General features: G+C 47.1%; 1 protein-coding gene across 4 annotated transcripts; it reads left to right on the forward strand.

Moving 5' to 3' along the window:
- Positions 1–799: 799 nt before the first annotated feature.
- SMO (smoothened, frizzled class receptor) lies at positions 800–21442 on the forward strand. Of its 4 annotated transcripts, XR_008998548.1 has the most exons (14): positions 800–1680; positions 13080–13285; positions 13970–14179; positions 14416–14588; positions 14929–15148; positions 15246–15369; positions 16782–16874; positions 17306–17414; positions 18233–18418; positions 18867–19015; positions 19167–19330; positions 19513–19647; positions 19900–21081; positions 21162–21442. XR_008998548.1 is itself a non-coding variant. In XM_036909058.2 (13 exons), the coding sequence occupies exons 1-13, from the start codon at positions 1356–1358 to the stop codon at positions 20293–20295; spliced, it is 2490 nt and encodes an 829-aa protein (XP_036764953.2). In that variant the 5' UTR covers positions 800–1355; the 3' UTR covers positions 20296–21441. The 4 variants fall into 4 exon arrangements, 3 of the variants coding, with proteins under 3 accessions (XP_036764953.2, XP_036764955.2, XP_036764956.2); XM_036909058.2 differs by having other exon boundaries at positions 19900–21441; XM_036909061.2 differs by having other exon boundaries at positions 1541–1680; positions 14502–14588; positions 19900–21441.
- Positions 21443–22362: the final 920 nt, after the last annotated feature.

Consider the following 22362-nt stretch of genomic DNA (forward strand, 5'->3'; position numbering starts at 1 on the left):
GAGATCAGCAACACTGGAAAGTTGCTCAAACAAGTCCACTCTCCTGGCTGGACCCTGGTTGTAGGAGAAATCAAGTGCAGTGACAGAAGGCATGACAAGCCAAGATGTGAGGAAAGAGCGGAGTTTTGGGAAAGGATGGAGAGCAGCAGATATTTCTTTGGCCAGCATATGAGCAGCAAGGGCCATAAAAAAATGGACCAGCTTCCTTTGGACATAACCAAAGATAGGCCAGGGCCAGTAGCTGGAAACCACAGTTCAGACATCACATGTTTGTGGCAATAAAGGCTTGATGTTGGCACATTTGGTGGCCAGACACCTGCTCCCACAGGTAACAACAGCCGGAACAGCTGCTATGAGTGACTCTTGAGTTCATCTCTCATACAGGTCCCAAGCTGGAAGGATTTGGACAAGCGGGAACCCCAAACCCTGGTTCTTCTCCACGGGGCCCAGGACAAGTTGAAGTATCTAACCCAAAGCTGAAAAGACTGGCGGGTTAGGGAGCCTGGTGGGATGTAGCAGGAGCTTCCGCTGACTGCAGGCACCCCACTATAAACCAGACGGTCCACTCCCTGCTACAACCAAATCGAACAATCTTCTGCCCTAAGTACCCACTAAGTCTTGTCGTAGCACCGGGCCACGATTTCCACCCATCTCCTGCCCCAGGGTGGCGGGCGGGGTCACCAGAGCCCCCTGGCCCGTGCCCTTCGGTGCCCAGAGAGGCTGAGGCCCGCGCTCCTCCTTTCTGGCATCCCCTCCCCTCCTCTTCCCTCCCTCGGCCAGTCCCTCCCCCAGCCGTGGCGGAGGTGGGGCCGCGCTTGGCTCGGCGAGGCCCGTGCATTCCAGAAAGCCCAGCGAGCTAGAGCAACAAAGGAGTTGGGGAGTCGGTGGGCAGAAGTCGGGGGGCTGCGGCGAGCTCGCGCGAAGGTGGCGGCTAGGCCGCCGGCTGGCGCCGTGGCGGAGCGGGGGACCTAGTCCCACACCCCTGGCCCGCGCCTGGCTTCCATCGCGGGCCTGGGAGGTGGTCTGATGGTGGGAGAAGGAATGGGGCTGGAGATTGGGGGCCCAGGGGGCTCCCGGGGCTGAAGACCACTTGGATCGCCAGGGAAAGGGGCAGAGAGTTGTGCATCCCGGCCGGGGCCTCCGCCGCCCAGCATGGGCTCCGGGTTCCAAAGTTTGCGAAGTTGGGCGCAGAGGGCCCGCGGCGCGCGGCGCGTCCGGGGGGACCCTGCACCCGACTCGCGGGGCGCACAGGTCGCCTGAGCCGCCTCCGCGGCCCCAAGAGTTGCGCGTGTGGCCTGGGGGCTCCGGGAGCGGCCGGGGGCGCCGGGGCTTCTCCTGAGCTGGCGGCTTTGGCCATGGCCGCTTCCCGCCTTGCACGGGGGCTGGCGCTCCTGCTCCTGGGGCTGCTGCTGGTGCTGGGGGGCCCGGGCCGGGGGGCGGCCTTGAGCGGGAACGTGACCGGGCCTGGGCCGCGAAGCGTAGGAGGGAGCGCCAGAAGGAGCGCGGCGAGGACCGGCCCTCCGCCGCTGCTGAGCCATTGCGGCCGGGCCGCCCCCTGCGAGCCGCTGCTCTACAACGTGTGCCTGGGCTCGGCGCTGCCCTACGGGGCCACCTCCACGCTGCTGGCCGGGGACTCGGACTCCCAGGAGGAAGCGCACGGCAAGCTCGTGCTCTGGTCGGGTAAGCGCGCGGGAGCCCGCGCCGGGGCCGCGGTGGAGGGCTGCGGGGACTCTTGAAAAGAATCAGGCTCGGGCCTGAGCTCTGGCGAGGGCGGGAGCTGCACTCGGGACGTTTGGAGGAACCGAGTCTTTGGGGCAGGCTGTATGCAGGATGCGACCCTTGGTGATGAGGAGGGAGAACGAGAAGGTTGAGGAAGCGGGTCACAAAGGGCCTGAGTAGGGTGGGTGAGCAAAGGATGCGGGGGATGAGGGCCCCGCGAGGTGGGGGCCCCTGCACCACCGGAAAGGACATTGTTTGAAGAAGAGATGCTCCAACTAAGTGCCACTCTGGAAGCCCGGTCCTTCGGGATCCCGAGAGGTGTTTTAGGCCTTGGAGAAGAGACAGGGAAATCGAGTTGGAAAGGAAACAGGGAAGGATTGGGGTAGAAGATTTAGGCATTGAGGGAGAAGGTGAGGGGAAGGAATTGAGTAAAATTTGTGAAGGATAAGAAACCCCCAGGTAATGAGTATAAGGTAACCAGAAAGTTCCAGAAATCTTGTTTTGGGAGACAGGAAGTCCAGAGAACTGATTTTTTCTTGCTTTCACAGGAGATTTCAGTTTCCTCATCTGAAAAATGGTGACTTTGCTCCTTGTCTGAGGTTGTGAAGGAATGAGACTATTCTAACGATTATTTGTGTGTTCTTTGAAGTTTAAATGCTCAGGCTGGTCTGGGCTGCAGAAGGACACTCAAGTCTGGGATGTTGAGAGCTTGTGGATACTTGCATTGTGGTCTGAAGTCCCAGAGCCCTGGCCTCAGGGTGGGATTACGGCCAGGCCTGAATAATTGCAGATTGAACCCAAACAGATAGTTCCTTCTGTAGCAGGATGGTGTAGATTAGCTCCCCACCTGTCACTCTTCTGGGCTGGCAGCTTGAAAGGGGCACCAGAAGGGAACTGGTCTTGTCATTCCTTGCTTCTAGTCCATGTGATTCCAAAACTGTCTTTGAAAAATAAAATAAAAAACCAGGGGCAGACCTGGCAACGTCCTTCTTTTTGACAGGCCTGGGATGCCCCACATTTTGGTTTTGCCCAGGATCATCTGTAGAGGATCCTGATGGGGGAAGTGTACACAGGCTGCCTGTCATTGTCAACTTGGCCACTAACGTTTCATTCTTTGCTGGATGTTGGACAAAGCCCTATCATTCCTGGTGTGGTGCAGATGCCAGAGGAGAAACTTGGAGGGTCGTACCCATGGTGGAGCTACATATTTAGTCAGTATCAGGTTCTAAAGTCAGCATGTAGGCAGAAACCATATGTAATCAACAGTAGTTTTATTTAAAAATTACCGTAACATAAGGTCTGTGTGATTTTGTATAAATGCTTTTTGTGGTGATATGTTTGTGTAAACATGTAACATATAGTAATGTATAGTACACAAGAAGGAGCATACATCGGCAATATAATTTTAGTCTTTAAAGTTACATAAATGCAGAAGAGCAGAAGACTTAAAAGAATAAAAAAGGAACATAAAAGAAACAAGGTTTCTTTGAGCCCTGAAATAAAGGTTGAGTAAAAGCTCCCTGCATGAAAAATCCAAATTTCTCAACACCAGATCTTACCCAGTTTTGAGTTGCTCAAACTGTGAGAGACTATTATCCCTCCCACCCGATCTCGATCTCCTTATTTTGCATGGGCTCATGCTTGAATTCTCCTAAATTAAATGCATGTATAATACTGCCCTTCTGTAGTTACTGTCAAATCAAGGAGGAAGTATATGAACCTCTTCCCAGCCCATACTCCTGAGAGCAATTGCTGAGCAGGCAGAATTTGTTTGGGCAGGAAAGTTTGGAGTTTTGCAGGCTCAAACCTTGTTAGCAGTGTCTCTGGTGGGGCAGGGTCCTGCCTAGGCTCCAGCTCTGAGCCCAGGTCTTAAGTTCACTCTGAGCTTTACTCTGCTCCCATCATGCCTCAGCTCAGACTCATTACCATGCATGTTCTGGTTGTTCTCTTTCTACTTGATGTCTTTGTGCTCGTTCTAGGAAGTAGGGCCAGAAACAGGTGTTGGTATGAGCTGGATCAGTGGATGTGTGTAGTGAACCTGAGCTGAACATGAGAATCACAAATAGGCCTTCATCTGGGAGGAGCCTCTGGCTAGTGATTTGCCCTGTCCTGAGTTAGTGGTCTTGATTTGGCATTAGACCTGATCAGTATCACCTGACTCTTAGAAGTGTTTCTGTACATGAAGGATGTAGATGATCTAGATTGTGTTCATCTGTAAAGTCTTGAAGGACTTGTTCACTTTTTTTTTAAGCCTCAGAGTTCTGAGTACACAGCCATTCACTCATTCATTCAGTTAGGTATTGGGTGCTTGCTACGTGTCACCCTGGATTAGGTTCTGTGACATACAAAGATGAAGAGTATAGACATGATCCTTGCCTTCAAGGGAAGACAGACAATTAAAGAGGCCTTAGCAATAATTGTGAAAGGTATTGTGACAAGTTAGGGTGCTGAAGGAACACCAAGGACTTTGGGGAGCATGGAAGGCCCCTGGAAGAGCTGACATTTAACCCATGACCTGAGAAATAAGTAGGAATTACATGGGCCAGGGAAGGGTTCGGTGGGAAGGGATAGGAAGAGCTAACAGCAGGCCCAGAGCTGTGGCAGCAAGAGGGCTTGGTACTTTGAAAGGAGTATGAGTTTCAGTAGTGCTGGATCAAAGCATGTGAGGGATAGAATTATAAGAGATAAGACCAAGAGAATTAGAAAATAAAGGGATTCATACCCCATATTACAAAGTTTGGATATTTTCAAGAAGATAATAAGGAGCCATTGAAAGCTTTTAAGCAAGGAAGAGATGTAATCATATTTGCCGTTTGGAAAGATCTCTTTGCATATTGTGTCAAGAAGCCATGAGAGGAGGGCACTCCTGGAATCTGGTTGCTTGTTTAGGGTGGGTTGAAAGTGTCTGGGTGAGAGGTAATGGTGATCAGGACTCAGGTAACAGGCTGAAGGAAGTGGACAGATCCCAGAGTTTCAGAGGTAGAGCCAGTGGGACTTGCTGATGACTTCGATGGAGGGCATGAGTGAGGTGAAGGACCCAGGTTTCAGGCTTGGATCGAAGGTGATATACCATTCCCTTTCATTGAGCTAGAGAATGCTAGGAGAGGAGTAGGTTTTGGAAGAAAGCATGGGTTCACATGCTTGGCCCAAGTTTGGCCACATAAATTAGATGCACTCATTGGAGATCTATGTGGAGATTACCAGCAGATCTGAAATAGGAGTTGCTCAAGAGAGGTGGCCACTATGTGCTTCTTCGGGCCAGACTGCTGAGCATTTGGAAGCATGCCTTTGAGCAAGAAAGCTTATAACTCAGGTTGGGCTAATTTCTAGATTTGTTATAAAACTCAGTTTTGTCCTGTAACTTTCAACTTTTTTGACTTGTGCTTCTTAAGGCATTCAACATCTTTCCCCATTATAGCTTGAAGTGTCTCCTCTCAGGAATTCCAAGCTGACCAGACAAACATAATATCCAGGCCATGGTCCACTTTCGGCCAAATCTGTTTTGGTAAATGGGGCAGGAAAGCAGAGGCCTGCAGCTGGCGAGGGAAATAGGTCCCTGAGAACTAGCACGTAGCTTCTCTGACGATTGCTGTGGTCTCTGTGTGCCCAGGGCCATGTGGCCTGTCACCCAGCTGGGGGCAGCCTGTAGAAAAGAGCCGGAGAAGCTGGGAGGAATTTCTTCATTGCCTCTTAGATATCCAATTGAAATTTGAGAGGGGGATGTTTTTGTGATGATGGGTTATTTACAAGGGCAGATAGGAAGAATTTCCTTAGAACTGTTCCCAAATCTGGCTGATGATCAGAATTGGTTAAAATATATATTTTTGGGAAAGTATAGAAATACACAAATACCCATGAACCCAAGTTTTCGTTTTTGCTTCAGATTTTTAACTTTTTAATTGTGAAATGTACCATGTATACAGAAAGTGCATAAAACACAGAAGTACTTAATAACAAACAATAAAGTGACTCTTGAGTCAAGAACTAGACCATGTGGCCTCCAGAAGCTCCCCTTTGTCTTTTCCAATCACCTCCCCATCCCTCCTCTTCTAGAATAACTGGTACCCTGATATTTTTGATAATCATTTCCTTTTCCCCCCTATGGTTTTACCATCTAGTCTGGAATCCCTAAGTGTATATTTCAGTTTTTGCATGTTTTTGAGTTTTATACAAGTGGAATCATGTTGAGTGTATTATTTATATCTTGCTGCCTCTGCTCTACATTATTTTGTAAGATTCATCCATGTTATTGCAGCTCATTTTTTCATTGCTGAATAGTATTCCATTGTAGACTATACCACTATTTATCCATTTCATTGTTAAACATTTAACTTGTTGCCAATTTTTGGCCAGTGTGAATGACATTGGTGAGTGTTCTTTTATGTATATCCCAGTGCACCTGAGTCAAGTTTCTCTATGTATATTCTGAGAGGAATGGAATTGCTAGATAATAGGACATGCATACTTTCAGCTTTTCTATCTAATAGCAAACAGCTTTTCAAAATGCTGTACCAACTCATACCCCCAGTAGCCCTGCAGAAGGGTCAACATTGCACCACTTCATTACTGACACTTAGTATTACTGTCAGCCTTTAAAAGTTTTGCCAATCTGGTGAATATGTTGTGGTATGTATCTGTGGCTTGAATTTGCATTTCGCTGATGACTAGTGAGGTTAGGCACCATTTCAAAGGATTACTGACCATTTGGATTTCTTCTTTTGTGAAATGTCTGTTCAGATCTTTGGCCCATTTTTCTATAGGGCTATCTGCTATCTTTGTAAGATCTGTAGGAGTTCTTTATATATGCTATATATGAGTCCTTCACTGGTTGTACATACTGAAAATATTTTCTATTCTGTGGCTTGCCTTTTCATTCTTTGTGTCTTCTGTGAAACAGAGGTTCTGAACTTTAAGGTGGTCATTTATCAAACCTTCTATGATTAGTGCTTATTGTGTCTTATTTTAATAAGTGCTCTCATAGGGTTAAAGTCACGAATTTATTCTTCTTATGTGTCCTTCTCAAAACTTTATAGATTTTATTTTCATTTTAGGCATGTAATTCACCTGGAGTCGATTTTTTAAGAACTCTATTTTCATATATATTGTCTCAACATCATTTGTTAAAAATAACATCCTCTTTCAACTGCTCTGCCATAGAGCAAGTGTCCAAATATATATTTGCTTCTTGGATCTTTATTCTACTCCATAGGTCAGAATTTTGCCTGTCCCTTGCCAGTATCACACTATCTTATTATCATATCTTTATAGCAAGGTTCTTCACCTTCCTTATGCTATGAACTTCTTTGGCAATCCAGTAAAACCTGTGGGCCCCTTCTTAGTAAAATAATTTTAAATTCATAAAGTAAAACCCATAGAATTGAAAAGGAGCATATAGGATTACAAAGAAAATTAATTATATTGAAATATAGTTATCAAATATTAAAAAACCAAGTTTGTGATGTAACATACCTGTGCTTCCTTATTAATATTAAATAAGATCTTGTGTAGGTTTGAGAAGCGCATAGTGTCAAGGTGGTGATGAGTAATAACAAATATTTTGAGGTATCTACAAACAAAAAATATCTGATTTCCAGCTGTGACACAGCCACAGGTGCTGCTAGCAATCCTGTGGTATGTTGCTCGCACCCATAATTGAAAGAAAGGCTTAATTTCAGTTAGGTGTAATTTTTTCCCCATCCTAGTTCATGGACCCCTAAATTCTCTCCCAGAATCATTTGTCAACTTCAGGCTAAGAACCTCCACTTTGTAGGAGGCAATATCTAATAGAGAGTCTGGGCTGTTCTCGACTCTTTGTGTTACAATATAAAAATATTTGTTGGTGGTTTTATTGGAATCACATTGAGTATATAGATTAATTTGGAAAAAAAAGACATCTTTACAATATTGAGTTTTCCAATCATTTCATTATATGTTTCTGTTCAGGTCATTTTCCATTTTCTCAATATTTTGTACAGTTTTCTCAGAGCATTCTTAAATATCACTTGTTAAATTTATTCCTAGATCCTTGATTTTTTTTGTTGTTTTGTTTATTTTGGTATCATTAATCTACAATTACATGAGGAACATTCTTGATGTTTTTTTATGCTATTATAATTGGTACCTTTAACATTTCACTTTCTGTTTGTTGCTGGTGTATAGAAGTACAACTGATTTGGAATCCAGTAAACTAGCTACATTTATTCTACACACAGTCATCTCATTTGTGAATGAGTTTTTTTTCCTCCCTTTTTAAGCTGTGTCATCTTTGCATCTTTATTGTCTTACTGAACCCCTTCAGACCTATAGTATATTGTTAAATAGAAGTGGTAATAGTAGCAGCATCCTTCATCTTTGACTTTTTCTGTATTCTAAAAAGAAAGCTTATCTGTCTTTCACTTAAATGTGATGTTTGGTGTAGGTTTCCTGTAGCAACATTTTAGCAGATTAAGGAAGTTTTCTTCTATTCTTAATTTGTTGGTTATTCTTTTTATCATGGATGGATGTTGAATTTTACAAACTACTTCTATATCTATTTGAGATGATCATAGATTTTTTTCTTCTTTAATCTGTTAATGTGGTAATCTGAATTTTCTAATGTTAAGCCAACCTTAGAACAATGATTTTCAACTTGACTGATTGTCAGTATCATACAAAAAGTTTTTTTTAAGTTTAAATTGTGGCAAATATTAAGTAAAAAGTCTATGAATATAGAAAAATGCAGAGATAATGTAACACCTGTGTCCCTATTTTTTTCTTTCTTTTTTTGATATATTTTTAATTGAAGCATAGTTGATATACAATATTATATTGGTTTCAAGTATACAACATAGTGATTGAGCAATTATGTACATTATTAAATGCTCACCCCAAGTTGTGTAGTTACTGTCTATCAACACATAAAGATGTTACAGGACTATTGACTATATTCTGTATATATAGTCTTTCATCCCTGGGACTAATTTATATTATGATTGAGATTTTGTACCTCTTTATCCGCTTCATCTGTTTTCCTTCCCTTCCCCAGCCCCTCCTCCATGGTAACCACCAGTCACTTCTCAGTGTCTGCGAGTCTATTGCTGTTTTGTTTTGTTTTTATATTCCATATGTATGTGAAATCATATGGTATTTTTCTTTCTCCTCCTGGTTTATTTCACTTGGTAACCTCTAAATCCATCCATGTTGTTGCAAATGGCAGGATTTTTTTTGTGTGGCTGAATAATATTCCATTGTATATATGTACCAGGTCTTCTTTATCTGTTTATCTATTGATGGGTACTTCGGTTGCTTCCATATCTGACATATTGTGAATAATGTTGCAATAAAAATAGGGGTGCATATATCTTTTCAAATCAGATTTTGTTTTCTTAAGTTAAATCCCTAGAAGTGGAATTAGTGGGTCAGACGGTATTTCTACTTTTAGTTTTTTGAGGAACCTCCATACCACTTTCCATAGTGGCTGCACCAATTACATTCCCACCAACAGTGTAGGAGGGTTCCCATTTCTCCACATCCTTGCCAAAACTTGTTATTTCTTGTCTTTTGGGTAGTGGCCATTCTAACTGGTATGAGGTGATATCTCATTGTGGTTTTGACTTATATTTTCCCTGATGATTAGCGATATGGAGCACCTTTTCACATGCCTTTTGTCCATTTGTATGTCTTTGGAAAAATGCCTGTCCAGGTCCTCTGCCAATTTTTTAATCGGGTTATTTGTTTTTTTGATGTTGAGTTGTATGAGTTCTTTACATATTTTGGATGTTAACCCCTTTTTGGATATGTCATTTACAAATATATTCTCCCATACTGTAGGATGCCCTTTCATTTTGTTGACGGTTTCCTTTGCTGTACAGATGCTTTTAGTTTGATGTAGTCCCACTTATTTATTTTTGGTTTTGTTTCCCTTGCCTGGGGAGATGTCCTATTTTTTCTTTTTGTCTCATTTTATTAAAGGGAAAGAAATAAAACAATATAGATAAAGTTGATATGTTTGAAACCATCATAAGATTGTATATCAATGGTACTTTAATAAAAAAACAAACAGTAGCAATAACAACAAAATTGACTATTTCACAAGGCTTATTAAATTTAAGGACCTGTGATGATATGAGCATGATAATATCTGAACGATTGTCTACCAAAATGTAAGATGTTCAGAAATAAAACTGAAAACAAATCAAAAACAACAACAAAAAAATGAAGTTGATTTGCCCTTTCTTCTTATTTCCAGTTTCATTCCCTTCCTCTCTAGGGAACTTCCTCCATTTCAGTAATTTGCATGTTTTTAAAAGGTGTAATTACTTCTAAAAAATAAGTAGTATATGCACATAGTATAAAATTCAAAAGTAACAAAAGTTTAATCCCTCCAATTCTGCTTCCAGCTACTCATTTCCCCTTCCCAGAGGTAATTCCCAACACTGGTTTTTGTGTCTTTTAAGGATATCCAACAAATATACAAATGTAGATGTGTCCTTAGTCTTTTTCCACTCACAACCAGTAAGTAGTATGATGCTTTCTGGGCATTCTCCACTCAGCTGCATCTATTTAATAAAATGTAGTGAAGACAGTTCCATTTCATTGTAAATAATTCAACCCTGAATATTATCCTCTTACGTTGATGTGTGATATTTTATTATTTGATCCCCTATTGATGGATATGCATTCAGGCTGTTGCTACTCTTTTGCTATTACAAACAGTGCTGCAATGAATAATCTTATATATTCTCTTTGTGAACATGTTAAGTGGAATTGCTAGTATAAAACTTGGATAGATAATGCCAAAGAGTCCCCACAAGTATTTATTAATTTTTATTCCTACTGAAAATATACAAAAGTGCCAGTTTCCCCCACATTCTTGCCAATACATTTCAAGTGTTTTGATCTTTATATCTCTCTGAAGGTTAAACAATTATAACCTCAGTTTTATTTCACATTTACTTTTTTAAGAGTGAGATTGAGCATCTCTTCGTGTACTTAGAAACCATTTGTATTTTCTCTGATCTGTTTGTCTTTTGCCTATTTTTCTATAAGATTATGAATTTATTGATTTGGAAGAGTTTTATGTATATAAGGAAATTAGCTCTTTACCTGTGATATGTATTGGAAACATATTTAACTGGTATTTTGCTTTTCTTATCATTTTGTTTTTTCCCTGCTAGATTTATCTATTTTTCTGAAGTCTTTTCTTTAAATCTCTTATTTCATAGCTCATGGGTTTTGTGTCATACCTCAGAAAGCCTTCTCTACTCCAGGGTTTAAAAAAACTGCTTCCCAGCTTTTCTTCTGTACTCGAATTTTGAAAAACAATGCAGCTATTTTTTTACTCACCTGAAATTCATTTTTAAGTAAAAAATAAGGTAAGGATCCAACTTTGTCTTTCCTTGATGACTCCTCAATTGTCTTTTAAGATTTATTTATTTAATCTATCTTTCCATTTGGGAGTTTATTTTTATAATACAAAACAATATTTAAAATGGGAAAAAAAGAAAAACAAGAAATGACACATTTTTAACAGCTGATAGTTACCACATATTGCACAAAAATCCAGAAAAATAACACAATATTTTTATTTATCAACTACCTGATGCTCCTCCAAAATACATTTTACCCTGGTGAGCTCCCCCCATTTAAAATTTATTGTTTAATAAACACCTGTAACACTCACTTTTTCTTTGTTCTACAGTTCTTGAGTTGAGACAAATGCATTGGGTTGTATAACCAGACACTACATGCAAGATCGGGAACAATCCCATCACCTTCACATAGGCTACCCCTCTGTAGGCAAACTCTCCCCCACCCCAACCCCTAGCCACCACTGTGGTGCTTTCTACCCACACCCACCCGCTCAGAATTTCTGAGAGTGGGTTCTCCATTGAGAGTGAAACGGTTTCCCCACTCCTGATTTGAGTCAGCTCTGGGAACCATTGCTTGAGGACGTTGTTCTTAAGTGACAGGAACTTGCTTTGCGCTCCTGAAACAGGCTTAGTTGAAGTGAGAGCCATGAGTGGTCAGAGGCCTCAGATTAGTAATAATAACAGCTAATATTTCCTAAGCACTTACTATATGACAGGTACCATGCTAAGAATATTTAATGTGCTCTCTCACTCTTCACAACAGACAGTTCCTTGAAGTAAATCTATTATCCCCATTTCACAGATGAGGAAACAGGCTAGAGATAGATATTAAGTAATTTGCCCGAGATTGCACAGCCAGGATGTGGTAGAGCCAAATTTGGACCCAGACAGACTAATTGCAGTGTCCATGCGCCTTATCTCTGCTATATCAGCCCTGTCCCCAAAGAGCAATTAGCCGCCCCTACCATCTCAGCCTGGCAGTGGCAGTCACCTATCTCTTGGCTTTCACATCCCTAGAAACGTCTCCTAATACAACTCTTTGTATTAGAAGAAATAGGTGTTCCTGAAGCAGGGATGATTCGGGAAGGGTGCAGGGGGCAGAAGGCTGGGTGAGCCCAGCCACTGGGGCCGCAGGGTAGAGGTCTGGGCTGGGGCAAGGTTGCCGGGATATCTCCATCTGTTTCTCTCTTGCTGACAGCACCTTTCCTCTCTCTGCTCTGTTTCTCTCCGTCTGATTTCCTGTTTCCTCCTCTGGTTTTGGAGTACCTGGCTCCCCTGACTACCTCTCCTTAAGCTCCCACATGTTCTCTATCTCACCTCAGCTTGGTAAGAGGAACAAGGGTCCTGGGATCTGGGCAAGGGGAACTACCTCCTGGATCTGGAGCATGGGCCCAGCAAGGGGTGAGTCCCACTGGAAGAGGGCTGCAGGAGGTTGTAAGACTGCCCCTGAAAAGGTAGCTATGGACCTGGGGTTCTCAGCCAGAGGCACTAGCATTCCCGTCCCTAGCAGGGCATTTGGAAACGGGGGCTGTTTTTTAAAAACTTTGAGTCATACTATACATACAGAAAAGTGCACAGACCATAAGTTTGATTTTCACAGGGTAGATACACCCATGTAACCAGTACTAGATCAAGAAATAGGACATTACCAGCATCCCAGAACCTCCTCTTCGGGCCCTCTTCCAGTCACCACCCCGGGATGGAGGGAAGGCGGGCAGTTCAGGTTGTCACAATGACTTAGGGATTCTGTTGGCACTTGGTGGGCAGGGTCTAGGGTTGCTAAATGTCCTCTGATATATGAGACAGTCCTGTAGCACAGAGTCATCCTGCCCAAATGCCCTGTAGAAAACACTGTGCCTGACAGCTGTGAGCCATGATGGCCTGCTGTGTAGCAAAGAGGGAACAGGGAGTGGAACTTAGGCCTGGGGAGCGGGGGGTGCAGCTGTGCCTATGGGTCAGAGTAAGGAGGGGTCTTCACTGCAGTGTGTCCACATTGTCACCTCCCACCAGGCCTCCGGAACGCCCCCCGCTGCTGGGCAGTGATCCAGCCCCTGCTGTGTGCCGTGTACATGCCCAAATGCGAGAATGACCGTGTCGAGCTGCCCAGCCGCACCCTTTGCCAGGCAACCCGCGGCCCCTGTGCCATCGTGGAGAGGGAGCGCGGCTGGCCTGACTTCCTGCGCTGCACCCCTGACCACTTCCCTGAAGGCTGCCCAGTGAGTGCTCTGTGGGGCAAGGTTCATGCTGTCTGGGCTGGGTGGACTGGGCACTGGGCAGGGCCCAGCAGGAGGCAGGGGCAGGGGAGCCCAGAGCCTTCTCTTCTGGGAGACCCCAAGTGTGAAGCCGTGATCAAACCCAAGCTGAAGCTTGCTGGCTGGGCCAGTGTATCAGGGATTATCTGTTTTTTTATAAAAGGTAAATTGTGTTCAGCAAATACTTTTTGAGCACCTACTCTGTTAGGTATTGGGGAGTTACAGGAATCTTGTATGACAGGAAGCTGATCTCAGGAAGTTTGCCATGTGTTTAGGGAGTCAAGGCATGTACATGTAGAACCACTAGAGACATAAGACAGGGATGTAATCTAGTTCTGGGTGGTGAAGGAGAGCTCATAAGTGTTGATTATAATAATGGTAATAATACTAATTACTATTATTTACTAACTGCCAAATATCGTTACAGGTGTTTAACATCTGTTTATTCATTTAACCCTTAAACCTCCCTTGAAGTAAGCACTGCTGTCGTATACAGGGGAAAGTGAGGTAACAGAGAAGTCCTATAACTTGCCCCAGGCTACATGGTGGCAAGGCTGGGATTCAAACTCCAAAAGGTTGTCTTCAGCGCCTGTAGTCATTGGGCCATCTGCATTCTTTGCACTGTCTTCTCCACTTCCCTCATGCCAGAATGAGGTGCAGAACATCAAATTCAACAGTTCGGGCCAGTGTGAGGCTCCCTTGGTTCGGACCGACAACCCCAAGAGCTGGTACGAGGATGTGGAGGGCTGTGGCATCCAGTGCCAGAACCCGCTCTTCACTGAGGCCGAGCACCAGGACATGCACAGCTACATTGCAGCTTTCGGGGCTGTCACGGGCCTCTGCACGCTCTTCACTCTGGTCAGCAGGGCAGGCCTGGAGGCGGGGGTGGGGGGAGCCAGGACACCAGCGTGTGAAACGGGAGGGCAGTGGATTGTCAGGAGAGAGGCTGGCAGCAGAGAAGGAGGTGGGGAGAAGACGACTTGGTAGGGTACCCAGGGAAGGGTCTTGATAAGAGGGACCTGGGTTTATATAAGGGTGTTTGTGGCAGCGGAACAACCCTAACCTCACGAGCGGACCCCACTTCTCTCTTCTAGGCCACATTTGTGGCTGACTGGCGGAATTCGAATCGCTACCCTGCTGTTATTCTCTTCTATGTCAACGCGTGTTTCTTTGTGGGCAGCATTGGCTGGCTGGCCCAGTTCATGGACGGTGCCCGCCGGGAGATTGTCTGCCGTGCAGATGGCACCATGAGGCTTGGGGAGCCCACGTAGGTGTCTTGGGGACTCAGGTGAGGGTGAGGGGAGGAAGGCTGAAACATGTGTTGACCACCAAAGGGACAGGTTGTATTTGAAACTGAGATTTTTGTGTAGGATTCAGCTCTGCCTTGTTGCACCCAAGGTGTCCAGGGCCAGGATCTTGATTGTTCACATATGTTTAAAGGGGAATCTTCTGTATCCTCTTCAAACCTGACCTCGGTCCTATTGCTGAGCCACAATTCCTAGAAAACCTTCAGACCTCAGAAGTCAAGGGTCTGGGGACAGGGTGGAGAAAGTTGGTGAGGAAGTACAGAATGTGCTCCGCAAGTGACATCCCCCATGTCTGTGCAGCTCCAACGAGACCCTGTCCTGTGTCATCATCTTTGTCATCGTGTACTATGCCCTGATGGCTGGTGTCGTCTGGTTTGTGGTCCTCACCTATGCCTGGCACACCTCCTTCAAAGCCTTGGGTACCACCTATCAGCCTCTGTCTGGCAAGACCTCCTACTTTCACCTACTCACTTGGTCTCTCCCCTTTGTCCTCACTGTGGCAATCCTTGCTGTGGCCCAGGTATAGTGGCTGGTCAGGGGCTGGGAACCTGAGTGGGGGGGGCTTGGCTGTGGGGGCCAATAACTGACCCTGTCCCTCCCGCCTCTTCCTGCTGCAGGTGGATGGGGACTCCGTGAGCGGCATCTGTTTTGTGGGCTACAAGAACTACCGATACCGCGCTGGCTTTGTGCTGGCCCCAATTGGCCTGGTGCTTGTGGTGGGAGGTTACTTCCTCATCCGAGGTGAGCAGGGACCAAGCCAGGACCAGTCACACAGCAAAATGCACTGAACACCTGCTCCTAGGTAGAAGCTGGGAGCTGCCAGCTCCGCTGCCTTTGCACTGGAACCTCAGCCAGCTCCCAGGGCCTTGGTGCTAAACGGAAGGTGTCTCCTCTAGGTAGACATGGTATCGTGGTGCTTGGTATGGAACAGCGTCTTTGTGCCAGCCAGAAAAAAATACCCTTCACCAGAGTTTTGAGCCAGGGCTCATGGCTTATTGAGTGGAGCCTGGGCTGGGTTCCAGCTCCTGCTCAGCCCTTGGCCAGGGGCACTTGTGTGGTGAGTCACGTACCTTCCCTGTCCACATGGACCAAGTTGGGGCCTTTGGTCATGGTGTGTACTCTGAATTTATATATACTCTCAATCTTTTGGAGCTGGGCTTCTCATCTGCCTCCTGCCCACAATACACACACACAGTTTTCACAACATGCACAGATTCACTGTCCCTAATTTCCCTCTCAATATGCCACCTCCACAATAAGCCTCTATATCTTCTTAGCTCATTTTTGTTGTGTTTTCTTTGTAAACTTCAGTTTCCTTTTGCTGTCAGCCTTCTGTTCAGCCTACCTCTTTTTGGCAGTGTCTGGGTGTCTGATATATGTTTTGTATCTGTGCTGTCCTGCACGGTAGCCACTAGCCACATGTGTTGAAGATAGTCCAGACTGAGATGCATCATAAGTGTACAGTACACACTGCATTTCAGAGACTTAGTACCCCCCCAAACAGCAAATGATCTCATTAATAATTTGTTATAAGGATTGCATTTTGGAATGGTCATAAAATAGACAATGATATACTATTTATAAAACAGACTAAAATCAGTTTCTCTTGTGTCTTTTTTTTTTTATGTGGCTACTAGAAAATCGGAGATTACTGTATGTGGCTCACATTATAGTTCTCTTGGGTAGCACTGTTCTTTTTTTTTTTTTAATTATTATTATATTATTTTTTTTAATTTTGGTATCATTAATCTACAATTACATGAAAGACTTTATGTTTACTAGGCTCCCCCCTTCACCAAGTCCCCCCCACATACCCCTTCAGAGCACTGTTCTTGAGTCTCTGCTTGCACCTTTCCCATCAGCACAGCTTTGACCTTGGCTGCCTTACTTAGGGGCAGCCGGGTCAGGACCGAGGCACCTTCTCTGTCTTCTGGCTGTCCACCTAGGCTGTGCCCTGGTCTTTCCAGTCCATGGCGTTCTGCACCACCTGTGCTCCATCTCTCCAGTGTCCCCAGTTCCCCAAGCTTTAAATTGACCTGGGAGCAATCAGCTCAGGGACTCCAGGGACATGGAAGCCTCCCCTGCCACACACTCATCCCTTCTAGGAAAGTGACCTTGCTCCCGCTAATGTCTAAAGTCTCCCTTCTGTTCAGGAGTCATGACTCTGTTCTCCATCAAGAGCAACCACCCTGGGCTGCTGAGTGAGAAGGCTGCCAGCAAGATCAATGAGACCATGCTACGCCTTGGTGAGTGGGCCCCAGGGCCTTTGGCCTGAGCTACTAGCCAGCCCAACACTGCATCCTCCTGGGGCTGTGGAACCTGCAGGATAGGATCTTGGAGGATGCGGTAAGTCAGTGGCACTAGTTAGCAGCTCTGGGGACTAGTCTGTGGGGTGTGTGTGGTAGCAGCTCAATAAAAGGGGACCTTTCTTGGATGGAAGAACTCAAATTCATGCCAAGACTGCTTCCTCACGACCACTTCTGTCCCACTGGGGCCCTCCCACAGTTGGCTCAAGTGGGAGGGTCCCATTGTGCCTATTTTGGAGAATACAGTTCTTGAACTGAGCCCAGCATGAATTCACTCCAGACTTAGCTGTCTTTCAGGCTCTAGTGGAGCAAACACTCTCCTCCCAAACCTGGGATTGGTAACACCCCACCCTGCCCCTGGCCCTCCACAGGCATTTTTGGCTTCCTGGCCTTTGGCTTTGTGCTCATCACCTTCAGCTGCCACTTCTACGACTTCTTCAACCAGGCTGAGTGGGAGCGCAGCTTTCGGGACTATGTGCTGTGAGTGTGGGGCTGGGGTCCCAGGGGCAGCATCCAGGAACCAGAGCCAGACCTGCAGGGATGGCCCTCCTCTGCTGTCCAGCAGGGGTCTGCCATATCCCTGCTTCAGACAGCAGGTGAAACTGCCTGTCCTGCTCTGGGCACCCAAGATGTCAGTTGCACTGTAATTCGCAAACATGGCAAATAGTCCTCAAGTCTCTGTTCAACTCTGCCCTTCCCTCCACACCCTGTGGCTGTCTGGCTGGTATGTTTGTGACTGTTTAAAAGCCATCTTGTGTGCTGGCTTCTCTGACCCACTCCGTGCTGGCCACAGAAGCTGCTCTCTTTAATTCTCGCCTACTCTAACAGAGCTTACTGTGGGGCCTTGCACAGATGTAGTCACCCCTCTGTGATAGGTTAACAGCCTGTTAATGCTTGCTAGTTTTGCTAGTGCTTTTCCATGTCACAATGAAGATGAATCTGAGAGACTGAGGTATCGCAGCTGCTGAAAAAAGTCCAACACCTTCTGATCCAGAAATAGCAGTTAAAATGGACACCAGTCCACATCCTGACTGCTCCAGACTCTTTCTTAAAGACTCCAGCTTCCAGTCTTAAACCATACTGATGCCTGGATCCCTACCTCAGAGATTTGATTTAATTGTCTGGAGTGTGGTCCAGACATCAGTAGTTATTAAAAGCTCCAGGGTGACTCTAATGAGCAGCCAGGGTTGTGAATCAGTGCTGTGGGGCTTAGCTCTCTCTAAAGCCTTTAGATTGATTGTCTGGGTACCACCCAGGAGATCCAGAAAGTCTCACCTGTCTACTACTGCTCCCCATAGATGCCAAGCCAATGTGACCATCGGGCTGCCCACCAAGAAGCCCATCCCTGACTGTGAGATCAAGAATCGCCCTAGCCTCCTGGTGGAGAAGATCAACCTGTTTGCCATGTTTGGAACCGGCATTGCCATGAGCACCTGGGTCTGGACTAAGGCCACACTGCTCATCTGGAGGCGTACCTGGTGCAGGTGGGGTCTGCAGCCAACCTGTCTTGACCCTGCCGCCTCCCTGTCAGCCTCAGCATCCCCGTCAGTAGACTTTGTCTGTTCTGGTATCTCCCAGCACAGCCCTGGGTAGGCTTGTTTTCCAGCAGTCTGTACAGAGCTGCCGAAAGCTGCTTTCTCTGTGGCTCACCACTGCCCCCTGGTGATACCTCATGTCTTGGGAGGATCAGCAAAGTGCTGAGCCAGTTGCCAGCATCCTTGAAGAGTGGAGTGAATAGAGTGATTTGAGAACTGGACTCATAGAAGCCCTGCATTCTAGGCCCAGTTCTTTGCAAGGGCTTCTACTCCACAGAGTCCTTGAGGGACATGAGGACCCCAGGAGGCCCCTTTCCTGGAGTCACTGGTCTTTCACAAGATTTGGTGGGAGGTGGCTGCTTGTCCACTTCCCATCCCCCACCCCTTCTGCTCTCAGGTTGACAGGGCAGAGTGATGATGAACCCAAGCGCATCAAGAAGAGCAAGATGATCGCCAAGGCCTTCTCCAAGCGGCGCGAGCTGCTGCAGAACCCTGGCCAGGAGCTGTCCTTCAGCATGCACACCGTCTCCCACGATGGGCCTGTGGGTGAGCTTCAGCCACTTTCCTTCACTGGAGCCGTTGACACCCACAGCACCTGGGCTCCATTCCCTCCCAGGCTGGCTGGGCAAGTGGGCTGTGTGGAAGAGTGTGAGGAATGAGGCACTCTCCCTCACCCCACCCGCTCATTCTTCCCCAGTGCCTCTGCACCCCTGGCTGCCTCTCCCCTCTCTGTATCTGCCAGTGGCTCTGCTTACTGGTGCCTTGGTTCCAAAAGAACTCATCTCCCTCTCCTGTCTTCTCCACTTGCTCTCCCTGAGCCACATCAAGTCAGGACTACAGGAACTGGATTTCTGGCCTCTAGTGAGCCCCACCCTGCAGGCTGGGAATGGGTCAAGATCACTCTGTTTTGAGGGTGGCTTTCTGAGCTGGGTGGAGTGGGAGGGATCTGCTCGGGAAGGGTGAATGGTGCTGAATGAGGGAGAAGTGGTCACTGCGAGGGACTGGGTGGTCATGATTCCTATCCTTCCCATCTGTCCCTGTAGCGGGTTTGGCCTTTGACCTCAATGAGCCCTCGGCAGATGTGTCCTCTGCCTGGGCCCAGCATGTCACCAAGATGGTGGCTCGGCGAGGAGCCATACTGCCCCAGGATGTGTCTGTCACCCCTGTGGCAACCCCAGGTATGCGGGGTCAGGCTTCTGTAGAAAGGTAGGGACATAGAGGCTGGGGGTTCCTGGGGGTTCGCTGGGCACCAGTGGCTGCCAGAAGGGGACAAGGGAGGAAAGGCCCTGGAAGAGCTAGAGGGGGGAGCCGTTGCCCTTTAGATCTAGAGTTGAGGGTCCCAGGGCTCAAAAGGTAGGGTTTCCAAGGAGAAGGGGTGATAGGAATAGTTCCAGCATATCCCAGGCTCATGTTTTCTCTACCACTATCAGTGCCCCCGGAGGAAAAAGCCAACGTGTGGCTGGTTGAGGCAGAGATCTCCCCAGAACTGGACAAGCGCTCGGGCCGGAAGAAGAAACGGAGGAAGAGGAAGAAGGAGGTGTGCCCACTGGTACCACCCGCAGTGCTTCACCATCCAGCCCCTGCCCCTGCCTCCAGTGCTGTTCCTCGATTGCCTCAGCTGCCCCGGCAGAAGTGCCTGGTGGCTGCAAGTGCCTGGGGGGCTGGGGAATCCTGCCGCCAGAGAGCATGGACCCTGGTCTCCAACCCCTTCTGCCCAGAGCCCAGTTCTCTGCAGGATCTGTTTCTGCCCAGTGCCCCAGACCCCACAGCCTGGGCTCAGGGCTGCCGGCAGGGGCTGGGGCCCATTCATTCCCGCACCAACCTGATGGAGGCAGAGCTCATGGATGCTGACTCAGACTTCTGAGCCTGGAAAGCAGGACCTGGGACAGTAAAGAAGAACAAATACCATTCTGGGCTCCTTGTCCTCCCTGAGAGTGCTTCCCCAGGATCTTGTCTTCCAGAGAACCTGAGGGCCCAGTACCCTCCTGGAAGGGTTCTACATGTGTGGCTCATGGCAGCAGGACTGTGGGAAAGAGCCCTGACGTGTCACCCAGGGAAGAGCCCTGGAGCTCAGTGTCTTTGTTTCTGCTGCACTAGCTGGAGGCTGGCTGGCAGTGTCAGTCTGCAGCAGGATCCTGGTGTATGCGGAACTTGTGGTGGGGTGGTAATGAGAGGCAGTGGAGACAGTGCCTGGAGTGAGCTGTGGTGGCCAGGGAGGCAGCCCAGCCCATGTCTGGCAGATGAGGGCTAGCTGCCCTTTTCTGTGCCTGTGGGTGCCCTTTCCAGGCAGTCTCAGACCCAAAGCATTTGTTGTGTCATTAGTGCGTTGTCTAGGTGGGGATGGGACTCCCTTCTCCCTCTTCTTTCAGTTGTGGGGCTGGAAGTGCTTATCCCCAGTGGGGTTATAACCTCTGTTTACAGGTGTCCAGCTGGCCCTACCCGAGCCCAATAACCCATCCTGTGTACTTCTGCACCCTCCTTCCCCTTTCCTATTTCAATTTAACCAGGCCAACCTCTTCCTGTTTCTTCTTTGTCGGTTAGAACCCAGAACTGCAACATTCTCCATTCCACCCCATCTCCCACCCCTTGTTGCTGCTGGCCTCCATCTCCAGGTGAGATTGGTTCGGCTTTAGAGCCTGGTGTAGAAGCGGAGTGATGGGAAGCCTCTGAGAGACACGTTATCTCTTTATAGTACCCATCCTGTGGTGGGTGGAGCCTCTGACTTGAGGGGCTACCCTGGGAAGCAGCTGGAGCTTCTGCCAGGCAGGAAAGCTTCCTTCAACTTCCACAACGGATGAGTGAGAAGATTTCCACCTCTCATAACCCCCAACCATCCCCAGGGCCCTAATTTTCAAGAACCAGACATCAGGAGGCTTAAGAGTTGGCTGGGTTCCAGATTGGGGAATAGGGATGGGGAGAAGAAATATAAATGGTAAATAAAAGGTTTTTGTATAAATTCTTGGTGTGCTGCTTTTCCATAGGTGGTGGTCTCTACCTGTTTACCTGGTCCTGATCTCATTTGTCTCCCACTTCCTCCTCAGCCTATTCTGAAAGGTCAAGAGCTTGGTACTATGCTAATGAGGTCATGACTGACAGTCAGATGTGAGGCTGATGTCAGCTTAATGTGCTGGCTGTCCTTCCTGGCTAGTCGGCCTGTATGGACAAAAGCTCTTCTGTGGTCCAAGCTGCCTACTGCTCACTGATGGTAAGACGATTGAGCAAGAACATGCAGCTTGCACCTGGAATGACTGTTGGAAGCAAGGGGCCCCCTGCTAGTGTGGATGAGCACAGCTCCTTGCAATGATCCTGACGATCTTGGATCCCACCTCTGGGGGACTCTTGCCTTCTAAAATGGATGGCAGTGGGACCACAGCTTCTTCCCCTGGGCAGTCAAAGGAATTCAGACTTCCCTGAGGAAGGCCCTGCCTGTTAACCCCACTTCCTCCAAAAAGATGTCAGTAGAAGATCGGGAACTGGGTTGCGAGGACTCAGGATCTTGTGGAAAGGAGATCTGAGGAGGAAAGGGGAGTGGTACCCATAGACTTGGAGGATACTGTGGATTATTGAGCAGGCTTGTTGGGGGAGTAGCTCACATGATGGGGACAGCATTTTGCCCACAGCCAGGTCCCGGATGAAAAGGAAGGAGAACTAATGTGCTGGTCTGATCATATTCTAGGTATTTCACACATGTATTATAATAAATAATAGCTAACTTATTGAATGCTTGCTAGGCTCTCTCCCAAGCACTTCATATACATTAATTCATTGGATCTCACAACAGGCTTATGAGGCACTGTTAAAACCTCCAAAATACTGAGGCACAGAACAGTGAGTGGTAATGCTGGGATTCCATTAGGGCTTTTGTGCTCTACTGCTTCTTGTTTAATTCAGAG

The sequence above is a fragment of the Manis pentadactyla genome, chromosome 7 (genome assembly GCF_030020395.1).
Source record: "Manis pentadactyla isolate mManPen7 chromosome 7, mManPen7.hap1, whole genome shotgun sequence".
Lineage (NCBI taxonomy): Eukaryota > Metazoa > Chordata > Mammalia > Pholidota > Manidae > Manis > Manis pentadactyla.

Excerpts from the sequence above, each read along its gene's own strand:
- SMO (XM_036909058.2), top strand. The coding sequence starts at position 1,356 with ATGGCCGCTTCCCGCCTTGCACGGGGGCTGGCGCTCCTGCTCCTGGGG. Across the intron at positions 15,149-15,245 it reads CAATCCTTGCTGTGGCCCAG|GTGGATGGGGACTCCGTGAG; the intron begins GTATAGTGGCTG and ends TTCCTGCTGCAG. Across the intron at positions 19,648-19,899 it reads CACCCCTGTGGCAACCCCAG|TGCCCCCGGAGGAAAAAGCC; the intron begins GTATGCGGGGTC and ends TACCACTATCAG.